Source organism: Perognathus longimembris, chromosome 16, assembly GCF_023159225.1.
Source record: "Perognathus longimembris pacificus isolate PPM17 chromosome 16, ASM2315922v1, whole genome shotgun sequence".
In the NCBI taxonomy this organism is placed as follows: Eukaryota; Metazoa; Chordata; class Mammalia; order Rodentia; family Heteromyidae; genus Perognathus; species Perognathus longimembris.
In genome coordinates this window covers 56,957,067-56,971,970 of record NC_063176.1, presented here as the reverse complement: position 1 = coordinate 56,971,970, position 14,904 = coordinate 56,957,067, and the positions used below count along the sequence as shown (strand labels likewise).

General features: G+C 69.8%; 1 protein-coding gene across 1 annotated transcript; it reads left to right on the top strand.

The window, feature by feature from the left end:
• The first annotated feature begins 12,903 nt into the window (after nucleotides 1-12,903).
• On the top strand, nucleotides 12,904-14,329 carry Adra2c (adrenoceptor alpha 2C). Its single transcript, XM_048364346.1, has one exon. It carries the CDS (start codon nucleotides 12,904-12,906, stop codon nucleotides 14,311-14,313), a length of 1,410 nt encoding a protein of 469 aa, XP_048220303.1. The 3' UTR covers nucleotides 14,314-14,329.
• The last annotated feature ends 575 nt before the right edge of the window (nucleotides 14,330-14,904 follow it).

The window sequence follows — 14,904 nt, the reverse complement described above, 5'->3', positions numbered from 1 at the left end:
CGTGGACGGAAGCCTTTCCCTGCGTGGACGGAAGCCTTTCCCTGCGTGGACGCCCTTCCCTGCGTGGACGCCCTTCCCTGTGTGGACGCCCTTCCCTGCGTGGACACCCTTCCCTGAGTGGACGCCCTTCCCTGTGTGGACGCCCTTCCCTGCGTGGACACCCTTCCCTGAGTGGACGCCCTTCCCTGTGTGGACGCCCTTCCCTGCGTGGACGCCCTTCCCTGAGTGGACGCCCTTTCCTGCGTGGACGCCCTTCCCTGCGTGGACGCCCTTCCCTGCCTGGGAGGTGCGGTTTCCAGAGCCCCGATGACCGCTGTCTCCCCAGAGCTCCTGTTTTCCTCCTTGGTTTGTGGGATGTTAGGAGGGGAGGGCAGCCCCCCCCGTATGAGGAGGGAGGAGGCTGGAGGGCGAGCTCCCCGCCGTAAGAAGGCAGCGATGCGAGGCGGCGCGCAGGGTCCACGACCCCACAGGAGGAACCGCGGAAGACGACGCGAGAGCACAGCCGCACTTGGCGTCCCGGGGTGCGAGGAGGGGGGGTCTCCAGGGCGCGCGCTGGCCCGGCCCAGGGGGCCCTCCGACCTGGGGAGCTCAGGCCTGCTCCCCACATCTGTTCAAGCCATGAGCCTGAGCGGGGGGGAGGGGGATGACACAGAAACATACGTGAAAAGCACGGGTGGCGATTCGGATGCAGGGGCTGCGCCGTGTCTGGAGGAACCCGAGGCGCGTGGGCCGCGCTGGCCTCTTCTCCGCGCCCGGCTCGGCAATGGCAGGCGGGGCCCAGCCTGGAGCACTGGCTCACCCGCCGCACACACACACACACACACGCACGTGTCCTCGGGCCCCCTCACGGTCCCCTGGCTGTGGTCCAGGCTCGCACAAACACACGGCTGTGTCGGGGTCCTTGGAGGGGCGGATGAGGCCTGGCAGCCTCCTGCAGGGAGGGAGAGGAGGCCCTGACCGCGGCCCAGTACAGTCGTGTGTGAAGATACGCGTGTGCGTGGGCACGTGGGGACGCGGACATACATGCACACACGCCCGTGCCGGCGTCGCCCTGCGTGTCCGCCCCGCGCGACTCTCCTCGTGCCCTCTGCTCACAGACCTCAAAGCCTCGTCTTTGGACCCGGGCCCCGCGCCTCGGCTGCGAAAGCGTTCCTCACCGAAAGGAGCCGGGACGCCGGAGAGAAAGGGCCGGGGCAAGACGAGAACAAAATTAGACCAGAACATCTTGTGATGCCAGAAAGCAAGGAAGTGCTGGGCACGTGCGGCGCCCCAGACACGCGGAGCCGGCGCCCGCGGCCGCCCTGCCGCCAAGTTTGGAATGATTGAGTACAGCAATGAAAAACAAATGCTGGGGGACGTGGGTATTTAAGTCTGTATTGATAAGAGGTATGGGTTGGATGATTAATAGATGACAGGTAGGTGTGTTTTATGTGTACACACATTAATTAATGGGTGGGAGGATGAGAGGTGGGTGGGGAATGGACAGATGGGTAATCGGATGATGGGTGGAGAGAAGGACGGCTGGACGATGGAGGGAGGGACGAGGGATGGAGAGTGGATAGAGGGGGGTGGGCGGGCAGGGGCATGGTGGATGGGTGAGCGGGTGAGTAGGTGGATCGGTGATGGACAGGTGACGGATTTGCAGATGCACCGCGCGGAGCAGACGGGGCGGCTGTCTGTGGAATGCCCAAAGCATAGGGCAAGCACGGGACTTAAAGTTTGACATTTTCCAGCAAAGTCTGCATGAGACGAGAGCCACGAGGAAGCCGGGGGGGGGGCGTGAGGGGGCGTCGAGTGTCTTTCCCAGGAGTGGCTGTAGTTGCCAGGAAATGAGGAGCAGGTGCACCGGGAACGCTGCAAGGGGCGACCTGGACCAAGATGCCCTGCTCCATAAAAGGCTTTGCTGAGTGGCGACTCCTTTGTACAACTGAAGATAGTTAAAAAAAAAAAACCACAAGTAAAGTAAATAAGAAAACGAAAATGAGAGGGCAGCTAAACCCAACAGCTCCGTGACCAGCTGCTCACAAACAGCGTCCATGGAGAGGCGGAGGGTGAGACAGGGCAAGAGCGAGGGCCTGCCCCCCCTCCCCAGGGAGACAGGGCAAGAGCAAGGGCCTGCCCCCCCTCCTCAGGGAGACAGGGCAAGAGTGAGGGCCTGCCCCCCCTCCCCAGGGAGACAGGGCAAGAGCGAGGGCCTGCCCCCCTCCCCAGGGAGACAGGGCAAGAGCGAGGGCCTGCCCCCCTCCCCAGGGAGACAGGGCAAGAGCGAGGGCCTGCCCCCCCTCCTCAGGGAGACGGGGCAAGAGCGAGGGCCTGCCCCCCCTCCCCAGGGAGACAGGGGTGGGGGCACTTGCCCCCAACGGCTGTGCAAAAGAACTGTCCATGACATAGAGACGATGGAAGGGAGGAGAGGACAGAGAGCTAGAGCTCGAGCGAGAGAGCGCGCAATGCCCGGCCCCACGGGCTGTGCTGGGAGGGGCAGCATGGGCCCCGGCGGGGGGGGGGGGGCAGGCCAGGCTCTCCCTTGGCGGTTAAGCATCAGGGACCAGAAGCGGCGATGTCTGCTACTTAACCCAGAGGTTTACAAAGTATCAAGGAAGGGGGGAGAGGAGAGGGAGGGCCGGTAGAGGAGCCCGAGGAGGAGGGAAAGGCACCCAGGGACACGAATGAGCAAACAAACACGGTTAGAACGTGACCTATAACGGAATGTAAGCAGAAGGCGCGCGGGGCTCTTGTACTATTTTCATCCTCGTCACTTTCCTACGGTTTGAAACTACGGCCCCAGGGGGAACTCGGGTGCATTTGCCAAAGTCCTGCACAGCGGTTCCTCCTCCCGCCCCCCACCCGCCCGGGCCTGCAGGTGGACGGGGCGCACACACCCCACCGCACTGCAACCGCAGCTCACAGCCTGGGGGGGCCCAAGACTCGGCCCGCGGACAGCACTCGGGTTTGCAGAGCCGGGGCGGCCCGCGTGAACGTTCTGGGAGCGTCTTCGGCAGGTCGTTCTGTTGTGGACAGGGAGACGTGGGCGCGACTTTGCAGGCTGTGGTGGGAGGAAGAGCGCTAAGGAGCTGGGAGATGGGGGCGCTGGGAGATGGGGGCGCTGGGAGATGGGGGGTCCCCGCCCGCTAGGTGGTCACGCTGAGGGGCTGCGGTTCTGTCCTACCCCATAATCCAAGAGGTCAGTCCAGGAAAAAAATGTCGGAGAGACCCCATCTCAACTGAACAGCCGAGCTCGCTGGCTCGCAGCGGTGTGGGAGGCCTAGACGGGAGGGTCACCGTGCAGCCTGCCCGCCCGCCCGAGGCAAAACCCAAGGACGGGAAGATGGCGCGGCCAGGGCAGCGCGAGGCCCTGATCCAAACCCCAGCGCCACCCGAGCTAAACCAAAGCAACCCCCCCAACCCCCCAAATCCCCGAGGCGGGTTGCCCAGCAGCGCCAGGCCCTCCGGAGCGGGCGCCGTCACCCTGTGGGGGGCCAGGGGCCTCGCCCTTCCCCTGCTGGGGTCTGCGCCAGGCACACGCCCACCTCCGTCCTCGGGTGGCACGGACGCCCCTTCGAGGCCGTGACAGGCGACCCTGCGCACGCGCGTGTACAGACGCCCGCGTCCCGGCCCCCCGCGTGTACAGACGCCCGCGTCCCGGCCCCCGCGTGTACAGACGCCCGCGTCCCGGCCCCCCGCGTGTACAGACGCCCGCGTCCCGGCCCCCCGCGCGTGTACAGACGCCCGCGTCCCGCCCCCCGCGCGTGTACAGACGCCCGCGTCCCGGCCCCCCGCGCGTGTACAGACGCCCGCGTCCCGCCCCCCGCGCGTGTACAGACGACCGCGTCCCGCCCCCCCGCGCGTGTACAGACGCCCATCCGGCCCCCCGCGCGTGTACAGACGCCCGCGTCCCGCCCCCCCCGAGCGTGTACAGACGCCCGCGTCCCGCCCCCCGCGCGTGTACAGACGCCCGCGTCCCGGCCCCCCGCGCGTGTACAGACGCCCGTGTCCCGCCCCCCTGTGCGTGTACAGACGCCCGTGTCCCGCCCCACTGTGCGTGTACAGACGCCCGTGTCCCGCCCCACTGTGCGTGTACAGATGCCCGCGTCCCGCCCCCCCCAGCGTGTACAGACGCCCGCGTCCCGCCCCCCCCAGCGTGTACAGACGCCCGCGTCCCGCCCCCCCCGAGTGTGTACAGACGCCCGCGTCCCGCCCCCCGCGCGTGTACAGACGCCCGCGTCCCGCCCCCCTGCGCGTGTACAGACGCCCGCGTCCCGCCCCCCACGCGTGTACAGACGCCCGCGTCCCGCCCCCGCGCGTGTACAGACGCCCGCGTCCCGCCCCCCCCAGCGTGTACAGACGCCCGCGTCCCGCCCCCCGCGCGTGTACAGACGCCCGCGTCCCGCCCCCCTGCGCACGCGCGTGTACAGACGCCCGCGTCCCGCCCCCCGCCCCCCGCGGGAACGCCCCTCCCGCCGCCGGTGTGCCCGTCGTGGTTCGGCTGGTGTTCTCAAGGGTTCGCCGGGCCGGGGTGGCCCTGGGGTTCCGTGCGTGCCGCGCCGCCGCGCCAGCCTGGCTTCCGGAGTGCGGGGCACTGGCTGGGGCTTCAGGAGGCCGTCCTAGCCGGCCGCCCCTTCTCCGGCCCTGGGGCCGCGCGGCTGCTCGCCCCGCCGGCCTTCTCCGGAACCGGAACCGGAAAGGCGGCCAGGGCGGCTCTAACCAGCCCCGCCTCCCGCCTCAGACCGCGTGTGCGCCAAGATGGCCGCGGGCGATCAACCCAGAGGCGGGGCCGGGGGCCGTGACGTCTGCCCTTAGGGGAGGTCCCATGACGTCACCACCCTTGATGGACAGCCTAGCCGGCCTATCAGTGCCTAGCTAGCCGCTCCAAATCCCGCCCCTTCCTGCCGCCATTACTGCTATATAAGTCCAATCCCGGAATAAAGACCTCCGGCCTTGCTTTGACTTCGCCCCGGAATCGTCTGCGTGTCCCGGGGCTCGGGGCGGGCGGTTTGGCGGCTCTCCCCCCCCCCGCCCCGGGATAGGCTCCCTGCTCCTCCTGCCGGCGGGAGAAGCGCGCGGAGCCGAGTGTCCCCGACAGCGGGGGCCGTCTAGGAAGCGACGTGCCCCCCTCCCGCTGCCGCTGCCGCCACGGCGGACGCAGGGCGCCCCGGGACTCGGGCCGGGCTTTGGGGGTGGTGCTTCCACAAACAGAGTCGCACGGGCGCCGAGAGGGAACTGCTGGGGGCGCAGCGCCTCCGATGGGTGGCCGAGGGGAGCCGGACCCCGTCTCACCCCGTCTCGGGAGCCATTAGGAGCGGTCACCGTGGGAACGGCAGGCCTGGGCCCTCCGCGCGGAGGAACGTTCATTCAATTAGCGGCCCGGGGCGCGAGCGCCCGGCTTCTGCCCCGACTGCCGCGAGGGAGGCAGCGGCGCGAGGCCCCCCCCCCGGCCGGCGCGGGGCAGCAGGGGCCGGGCGGCCGCCGCTCCACGAGCCGGCGACACCGGTCCAGACGCAGACGCAGCCCCCGCCCTGGGTCCCCTTCCCTCTGGGGGCCCGGAGGGCTTTCCGGAGGTGGCTGAGCCCAGGGGAGGGAGGCCTGCGAGGACAGAGCGGGTTGGGGTCCTGCCCTCCCCCCCCCCCCCGTGCAGCCAGGAGGGGTGAGGACCGCAAGGCCCCCGGCTGGCCTCAGGGAGGGCTGGGTGCAGGGGGGCACCCTGTGGGCAGGGCTGGGTGCAGGGGGGGCACCCTGTGGGCAGGGCTGGGTGCAGGGGGGCACCCTGAGGGCAGGGCTGGGTGCAGGGGGGGCACCCTGAGGGCAGGGCTGGGTGCAGGGGGGGCACCCTGAGGGCAGGGCTGGGTGCAGGGGGGGCACCCTGAGGGCAGGGCTAGAGACAGCGAGACCCGGGTGGCCAGCTGTGCACAGCTTCCCGGGAGGCGGGACACATCTGGCGCCCCACCGTGCCAGGCCGTCCCGGGGTGACCAGGACAGGGTGGCCCACCGCGGGCGCTCCGAGATGGGCTCCGGGGCCGGGGCCCGCCATGCTGCCCCCCTCCCGGACGCCAGCTGCTCCAGCACCCCCGAGGAGCCCACAGTGCGCGGCCCCACTGTGCGCTGGCGGGGGGCGGGGAGGAGGGGGGGGTCGGCCAGCCGGACTCCAAGGCCCCGTGGCCCGCGCGAGGTGCCGCTTCTCACCGCTATGGAGGCCGCGCCGGCCGGGGCGTCCAACACCGCTGCTTCCTAGGAACAGCGAGCCGCCGTCAAGCTACAAACCCTTTGTTCACGTCGACCGCGGCTCCCTGGGGCGAATCCCAGGACGCCACGGTCAAAGGATTCCCTTTCGCCACCGTGCTCGCGGCGGACACCGCAGCCGGGCAGCGTGGGCTCACCCCTCTGTTCCTTTCTGAACGCGCCTCCGTGCGCCCACTCACCGGGGAAGGCCCCACCGGGAGAGAACGTGGGAGCCAGGGGGCCCAGACTGAGTCCTGGTGTGAGCCAAGGCTCGGAGGGCGAGGTAAAGGACCCACGAGAGACTGTGGAGGGGCGGAGGCTGGGAAGGCCAGCGGGCCCGGGCTCCACACTGGCTTGGTCTCACACATGAGCGCCGGTAATCCCCCACCCCACCCCTAGGCCTGACCCCCCTCTGCGGAGTGCTCGCTCTCAAGTGCTCTGTCTCTGCAGGCCCCGGGAGAACCCTCCCACGCCCGCTCCCTCTCCGGGTCCTGGGCCGCCGTCAGCTGGCAGGCGCCCCCCGAAGTGCGGGAGCCACCGCGGGGGTGGGCGAGTGCCAGGCCAGGCTTCTGTCCCCAGCAAGCCTGGTTCTTGGCTCATAGCGAAAGCAACACTCTCTCCCACAGTCCCCAACGTCGGAAGTCTCGACACAGCCAAGCTCTCCCTAAAGTCGGGGCGCAGAGACCCCCGGCTATTCCAACATGAGCCACCTGTCCCAACTCCTGCAGCCTGAAGCGTCCCCAGCTGCCGCCGCCGCCGCCTCGTCCCTGCCTCCACCGCCACCGCCGCGTGGCCTCCCGCCCTCTGTCCTCCCTAGGAAACACGCCGATGGCAGCTCGGCCTCAGCGAACATGGTCACCCGTCTGCAAACGTGACCCTTCTCCCAAATAAAAACCACACCCGCGGGGCAGGGGTTAGCACCCGGAAGCATCACTTTGGGGGTGACAGCAATGCCCGCACAGCTCTCTTTCTTAATTAGGTGCTGCACGCCAGGCGGCATTAACGGGTATCACTGTTTTTCCACAGCAGAGCCGGCGGGCTGGGCTTGCAGAAGGAAGATTTCCCCCCCCGCCACAGGGAACCCGTGGGTCTCCCCGGTCCAGCCAGTCCAGCCTTCCCCCGGGGCCTGAGTCCGCCCCTGATGGTGCTGGGGAGGTTGATTTGCCCCCAGGGATAGTTGACGAAGGCTGAGAACTCTTTTGCCCACGGCGGCTGGGGGACTGTTCCAGACAATGCGCAAATGTTGGCCAGGAACACCGCTAACCGCCCTTCCACCCCCAGCATGGTGGAGAAGTCTCCAGCCCCAGCCCCCAACAGGGCTGGCGCCTGCAAACCCTGCTTCAGAGTAATGAACCCAGACCTTGGAATACGGCTGCCTGGGGAAAGTTGTATTTCCCAGCTTCCTTTGCAGTGGGTGTGGCCGTGTGGCCAGGTTCTAACCAATGGGACATCGGTATGAACGTCAGTGGACCTGTGGCAGAAGCCACAGGTGTGACAGGTGTGACTGCGAGTCCAGGCCCGCTCCCTACCAGAGCTCTGCCCCAGGGAGGCTAGACTTTCTTCTCCAGGATTCTGGAAAGAGAAAGCCCGGGAAGAAACCGTAGCAGCTCCTACAGAGCTTGAGCGGAGGGTGTCCAGGTTCGGAGCACACCTCTCCGGACAGTGGGCAGCGCAGGACGGCGGAAGCCCGGGGTGTTCCGGGCCTCGTGGTGGCGTGGAGGCCCCGTGGCCGTCTCCACCGTGGGGTGGCCGAGCCCGCACTCCTCCACCCTGTGCACCAGCGAAGCTGGAGGAAGCCCCCGGGGTCACGGCGAGGCCGAGGGGTCCCTGCTTGTTTTTCCAAACAGCATCGTGTTAAGAACTAGAACTCTGGCATGCCCTGATTTAAAAAAACAAAACAAAACGTAGCCAAACCAAAGCAAAGACTGTCTGGACTCTGGCTGCGGAGCGCTCGTCTGCTACGGTCAGGTTCGCAAACCGCGGGCATGCAATTGCTTTCCCTGGACGTGCCATCTCTGCTGGGGACATCCTCTGAACTCTCCGTGGGGCAGCCGAGGCTCAGGTGTCACCCTGGGGGGGGGGGAACGCCACGTGCGAGCGCGGGGCATGGCCTGGCCTCGTCCCCTGAGCTGCGCGGCTCCGTGGCCCCTCCGGACGCCGGTCCCCACACTGGGTGGTGGCGGCAGCAGGCTCCGCTCAGGCTGAGCAGAGAATGAGCCCTGGGTGAGGCCAGGGAGATTCCACCCCGTGGGAGCGGTCCACGCGTCCTCTCACCAAGCCGGCACTGGTGCGGGCCCGGTGGGCGTGGGTGCCCCTCCCCGGTGGGCAGCGGGAGAAACGGAAGCTCCTGGGAAATGGGGTGAGCGCGATTAACTGGGAGTCCCCAGAGAGGCCGCGTCAGGGCTGGAATCCCGCAGCGCGGGCCAGGGCGCGTGGGTGCCGTGGAGGAGACGCCCGGAGCGCGCCCACCCGCTAGCCTGTCCCTCGGACGCCGGTGTGTCCACCTGCAAGACCTCCGTGCGCTGACCGGCAGGATGGGGACGTGAGCAGCACCCACGGCAAGGATCCCAAAGCCCGCTGGGCACCCCGTGAGCCCAGGGTCCCAGAGGAGGCCGGGGCCCAGAGCCACAAGGGAGGCAGCCAGGGACTTTGCCAGCCACAGAGACTGCCCTTAGCGATGTCAAGGCCAGAGCCCAAGCCCCCTCCCCAAAGCCCATGCCGCCACCCCCGCCAGGAGGGGCACTCTCGGGTCTGCGCCTGCGTGAAAGGTCGACAGACGTGGACCCTCGCTGGATGAGCGTCAGCACTGGTGACGATCAGCAGAGCTACGCTGAGAGAAAGTAGCGAGTCCCTGCCACTTGAGGTGCAAGTGGAGGCTGGGGACCTCCCAGAGGTGTGCAACACCACCCAGGAGACTACAGCGCCACGCCACTCACGACAGTAACAGCACCCAGGACCCCGCCACGCCACTCACGACAGCAACAGCACCCAGGACCCCGCCACGCCACTCACGACACAGTAACAGCACCCAGGACCCCGCCACGCCACTCACGACACAGTAACAGCACCCAGAACCCCGCCACGCCACTCACGACACAGTAACAGCACCCAGAACCCCGCCACGCCACTCACGACACAGTAACAACACCCAGGACCCCGCCACGCCACTCACGACACAGTAACACCACCCAGGACCCCGCCACGCCACTCACGACAGTAACAGCACCCAGGACCCCGCCACGCCACTCACGACACAGTAACAACACCCAGGACCCCGCCACGCCATTCACGACACAGTAACAACACCCAGGACCCCGCCACGCCATTCACGACACAGTAACAACACCCAGGACTCCGCCACGACACAGTAACAGCACCCAGGACTCTGCCACACCACCGAGGACGCCAGGACTCCACCCAGGACCCCGCCACGCCACTCACGACAGCAACAGCACCCAGGACTCCGCCACGCCACCAAGGACTCTGCCACGACACAGTAACAGCACCCAGGACTCCGCCACGCCACTGAGGACAGTGCCACACCGCCTCGGAAACTGAGACCACCATCCGAGAACAGTTAGAGGCAGGGCTGACGGTGCCGTTGGGGGCCGGAGTGGCGCTGGAGGTGGCGCTGCCAGTGGTGGTGGCGTTGGTGGGACGGCGGCTTCCATTCCCTCCGTTGACGGGCGGCACGCCGCCAGAGCTGAGGTGCACGTGTGTGAGTGGAAGCGTGTTCACACGATGCCTAGGCGCAGGGGTGGCCGTGAGCACGCAGACGTGTGTATGAATATGCTCGACCGGGCACATGCCTGCTCCCACGGGAGCACGCACCCGTGATATGCATGCATGCGTGCGTGTGCATGTGTGCACACAATATGGGTGCACACAGATATGCATAGGAACATGTCTGCACACAGAGACCTATTCCAGCAGGCAGGTGCGTGTGCACATGTGCGTGCGTGCGCGTGCGTGTGCACGGCTCTGTGTACAGCAAGGCGGTTCCGCCAGCCATGGGGGGGCTGCCTGGCAGAGCAGGGCGGGCCCAGCCTCGGTGTCCTGCCACTGTGTGGCTCCGGACGGCCCCTGTGGGGCGCGCTCACCCCAGGGTGCCCACGGCCAGAGCTCTCCTAACACCCCCCCATACACGGCACAGACACCCCACCACCAGTGCCACCCAAACCCCACGGCACACCCCTGCCGGGGCCCAGCCGGGCCTGGCCGCCAGCCACCCTGGGCCAGACGCCCTCGCTGGCTGCAGGACCGGACGGTCTGCGGCCCCGGCCCCGCCCCCGCCCCCCGCATCTGGGTGGGTTTGCTGGGTATTTGCAGGTGTCTACGCTTCAGCCACAGCAGTCTTTCCACCCCAAGGATGGGGGGGGGGGTCCCTGAGTCTCCCACCCCCTCCCCGCCCACTTATGCCAGGAGGGCGTGCTGCCAGCTGCTCCCAAGGGCCTGAGCTCCTCGCTGGCCTGGGCGGCGTGAAGGTTGGCGGCATGGGGCCCAGGTCTTCTGCCCCCTTCTCCCTCCCAAAGCCTCGTGCAGGGCAGCTGTGGCCGGTGAACCCCAGGCTGGCCGTGGAGCCAGGACGGGGATGGACTGTCCTCCTACCCTGCACGCCCCAGAGCACTGCTCCCTGGGGGGGGGCATAGCTGACCCGCTGTGGGGGAGGGGCCAGGGCCTGACCGGTGCCCTCGCCCTTCTCCACGTCCTCCTCCGCTCCCCCAGCCTCCAGGATGCGGGGCTCCGAGCCCGAGAACCTGGGCCTCCTTCCGCAGCCCTGTCAGCCACTTCCTCCAGGGAGGCCTCCCTCCGGGCTGGGCCTCAGGGGTGCCCAGCACTGCAGCGCACACAGCCCCACCCCCCAAGGCCCAGATGAAGACCAGGACACGGCCCGCGGGGTCTTCCACGCCGAGTGCCCATGCCCAGCTGCCCCGAGAGGGGCTCTGCGGGTGACCGGGCCAGACTGCCCCAGCCACCAGGTGGCAGCCAGCCCCAGGGGCTCAAGCAGCCCCAACGGCGCACCCGTGCTGCCCCCCCCCGCAGCCTTCCTGGGTACTCAGAGCCCCCCCCCCGGGACCTGCAGCCTCCAATCGGCCCAGTCTCGCTCTGCAAGGGGAGAGCGTGGGGAGCACATTTCTGGAAGATCCCAGCAGGGAAATGTCAGCCAACCTGTCCCTCGGAGCCACCTCTTCCCTAGAGCTCTGTCTCCCACAGACTCAGGCTGCCTGAAGACAGGGGCCACCTCTGTGGGAGAGAAGGGGGGAGGGCACCGCAACACCCCCTCTTCCTTGGGTCTGTCTGCGCACTCAAAAACACCCATCATGGAGCCCTGCGGTTTGCAGTTTGTCAAGGGGCTGGTTCTGAACACACACGCACACACCACACACACACACACACGCACACACACACACAGCAGTTAAGCGCAGCAGTTAAATGCGGGGTCGCGCAGCTTGAGAATTAACTTCAATAATTGCCAACCTGGGTGCGGAGCTTGGGAGCCTGCCCAGGGCTTCCACCGGCACCGCGCTTATGATTCATGCGCCCGCAGCTCGGGTAAGCAGGACGCAGAGGAGGGAGCCGCGGCTGGCTGAGGAGGTGGCTCTCGGGGAACGCAGACCCTCGGCGCGGCGGGGCCGGAGCGCGGGGGGCGGCGCGGGGGGCAGGCGCGGGGCTCGCCCTTCCACCGGGCCCTGAACCCCAGGGGCCGGCGCGGAGCCGGGGGGGGGGGGGGGGGGCGGGGACCCCGAAGGCGGCTCTGGGCAGGGCCCGCCAGCCCGGGTCTGAACTCGGCGCCCGGCCGCGGCCTGCAGGCCTTGGCCGGGCCTGGAGGGGGCGCCCTCGCCGGGCGCGCGCCCCGCGCCGCCGCCCCGGCTCCTCCCCGGCGCCGCGCGGGTAGGCTCGCCCAGGCAGGCGGCCGCGGGCTGCGGCTCCCGGCCCGCTCCCCCGGGCCCGACCCGGCCCGGCGCCCCGCCCCGCCCCGGGTGCCCGCCCCGCCGCGCAACTCGACCCAAGTTGGGAGCCGAGCCCCAGCGGCGGCACTCGCGCCGAGCCGAGCGCGCGGCGGCGTGGGCGGAGGCGGCGCGGCGCTGGAGACCCGGGCCGGCGAGGCGGCGCCCGCGGGGCCGGGAGCGGCGCGAGGACTCCCGGCGGGGCCGGCGCCCAGCCGGGGAAAGTAAAGTTGGAGCCGGAGGCCGGGCGCGGGGGTCCCGCGGATCCGCAGCCGGCCGCCGATGGGAAGCGGAGCGCCCGGGCCGCCGCCGCCGCCGCCGCCGCCGCCCGCAGCCTGCGCGCCGGCGGGGCTCCGGGGCTGCGTCGCCGCGGGCTCGCGGCCCGGGCGCCCCCAGTGAGCGGGGACCGAGGGCGGGGCGGCGGGGACCCCGGGACCCGCTCCATCCCGCCGCCGCCGCCGCGGCCCCGCGCCCTCCCCGGCTCCGGCTCCGGCTCCGCGCTCGCGCGCGCGCGCCGGCGGCGGCGGGGAGCCCGGCAGCCTCGCTCTCCGCCGCCCGCCCGCCCGCCCGCCGGGCCACCACGGCCGAGGGGCGGCTGCGGGGCGCCGCGGGCCCCGGCGCGCGCTCCCGGGGAGCGGGCGGCGATGCGGGCGCCGCCCCGGGCCCGGGGGCGCTCGACCTGCGGCGGCCGCGCCCGGGCTCCGCGCGGGACCGCGTAGCCGCCGGCGGCGGCGGGAGGACCATGGCGTCCCCGGCGCTGGCGGCCGCGCTGGCGGCGGCCGCGCCAGGCCCCAACGCGAGCGGCGCGGGTGAGGGCGGCGGCGGGGCCGGCAACGCCTCGGGGGGCGCCCGGGGCCCCCCGCCCGGGCCGTACTCGGCGGGCGCCGTGGCGGGGCTGGCGGCCGTGGTGGGCTTCCTGATCGTGTTCACCGTGGTGGGCAACGTGCTGGTGGTGATCGCCGTGCTGACCAGCCGCGCGCTGCGCGCCCCGCAGAACCTGTTCCTCGTGTCGCTGGCCTCGGCCGACATCCTGGTGGCCACGCTGGTCATGCCCTTCTCGCTGGCCAACGAGCTCATGGCCTACTGGTACTTCGGGCCGGTGTGGTGCGGCGTGTACCTGGCGCTCGACGTGCTCTTCTGCACCTCGTCCATCGTGCACCTGTGCGCCATCAGCCTGGACCGCTACTGGTCGGTGACGCAGGCCGTCGAGTACAACCTGAAGCGCACGCCGCGCCGCGTCAAGGCCACCATCGTGGCCGTGTGGCTCATCTCCGCCGTCATCTCCTTCCCGCCGCTCGTCTCCTTCTTCCGCCGGCCCGACGGCCGGGCCTACCCGCAGTGCGGCCTCAACGACGAGACCTGGTACATCCTGTCCTCCTGCATCGGCTCCTTCTTCGCGCCCTGCCTCATCATGGGCCTGGTCTACGCGCGCATCTACCGCGTGGCCAAGCGGCGCACGCGCGCGCTGGGCGACAAGCGCGGCCCCCCCGCGGGGCCCCCCGACGGCGCCCCGGCCGCCGCCGCCACGGACGACGCCAACGGGCCGGACGCGGGGGGTGAGAACGGGCACTGCGCCGCCGCCGCCGCCGCCGCCGTGGAGCCGGACGAGAGCAGCGCGGCCGAGAGGCGGCGGCGCCGGGGCGCGCTGCGGCGGGGCGGGCGGCGGCGCTCGCCGGGTCCCGGGGGCGGCGGCGGGGGGGACGCGCCCGGGCCCGCCGCGGGGGCCGCCGCCCCCTCCGAGCCGGGCCCGCCGTCCTCCGCCGCCGCCGCCGCGCGCTCCCCGGGCCCCGGGCGCCCGTCCCGGGCCAGCGCGCGCTCCGTCGAGTTCTTCCTGTCCCGCCGGCGCCGCGCGCGCCCCAGCGTGTGCCGCCGCAAGGTGGCCCAGGCGCGCGAGAAGCGCTTCACGCTGGTGCTGGCCGTGGTCATGGGCGTGTTCGTGCTCTGCTGGTTCCCCTTCTTCTTCAGCTACAGCCTGTACGGCATCTGCCGCGAGGCCTGCCAGCTGCCCGGCCCGCTCTTCAAGTTCTTCTTCTGGATCGGCTACTGCAACAGCTCGCTCAACCCGGTCATCTACACCGTCTTCAACCAGGACTTCCGCCGCTCCTTCAAGCACATCCTCTTCCGCCGCCGCCGGAGGGGCTTCAGGCCGTGACCCCCGGCACCAGGCTGCCCCCCCCCCCCCCGGGCTGCACGGCGGGGAGGGCGGGGGCCCGGCCTCTAGGGAGGGGGGAGGAGAGAGGGGGAGACCCTCTGCTTCCCGCCTCAGCGAGGGGCTGCTCGCCCCCCCCCCCCACCTGGCCCAGCACACACTGGGGGAAGGGGGGCAGGGGCTCTGCCGGGGTGTGACCCTGACGTCGGGGTTCGGGATGGCCACCAGAGCCGGAACGCCCCAGTGTCCCGTGTGAACAAGGGCTGACTCCCACCCCCCAGGGGCCAAGCCTGGGGGTGCAGGACCAAGAGGGCAGCTGGCAATCGGATGACTGAGAGTATTTAAGTGTTTGCCAAAAAAAAAAAAAAAAAGAAGACAACCAAAACAACCAAACTATTTTCTAAATAAACCTTTGTAATCTAAGTGTCGGTGCAGCTGTCAGTCCCTCACCTCCTGGCCCAGCCCCAAGCGTGGGGGGGGGGAGGGCTCCGGGGGCCTCTAGATCCACAGCCTCTCCCGCAGCGTGAGGAAGGGGTCTTCCTTTAAAAAATCAAACCCTAAATTATATATATGTGTATATATGCATACACGCAC

Bases quoted from the DNA above. Each gene is read 5' to 3' on its own strand.
- Adra2c (XM_048364346.1), top strand. From the start codon at position 12,904: ATGGCGTCCCCGGCGCTGGCGGCCGCGCTGGCGGCGGCCGCGCCAGGC.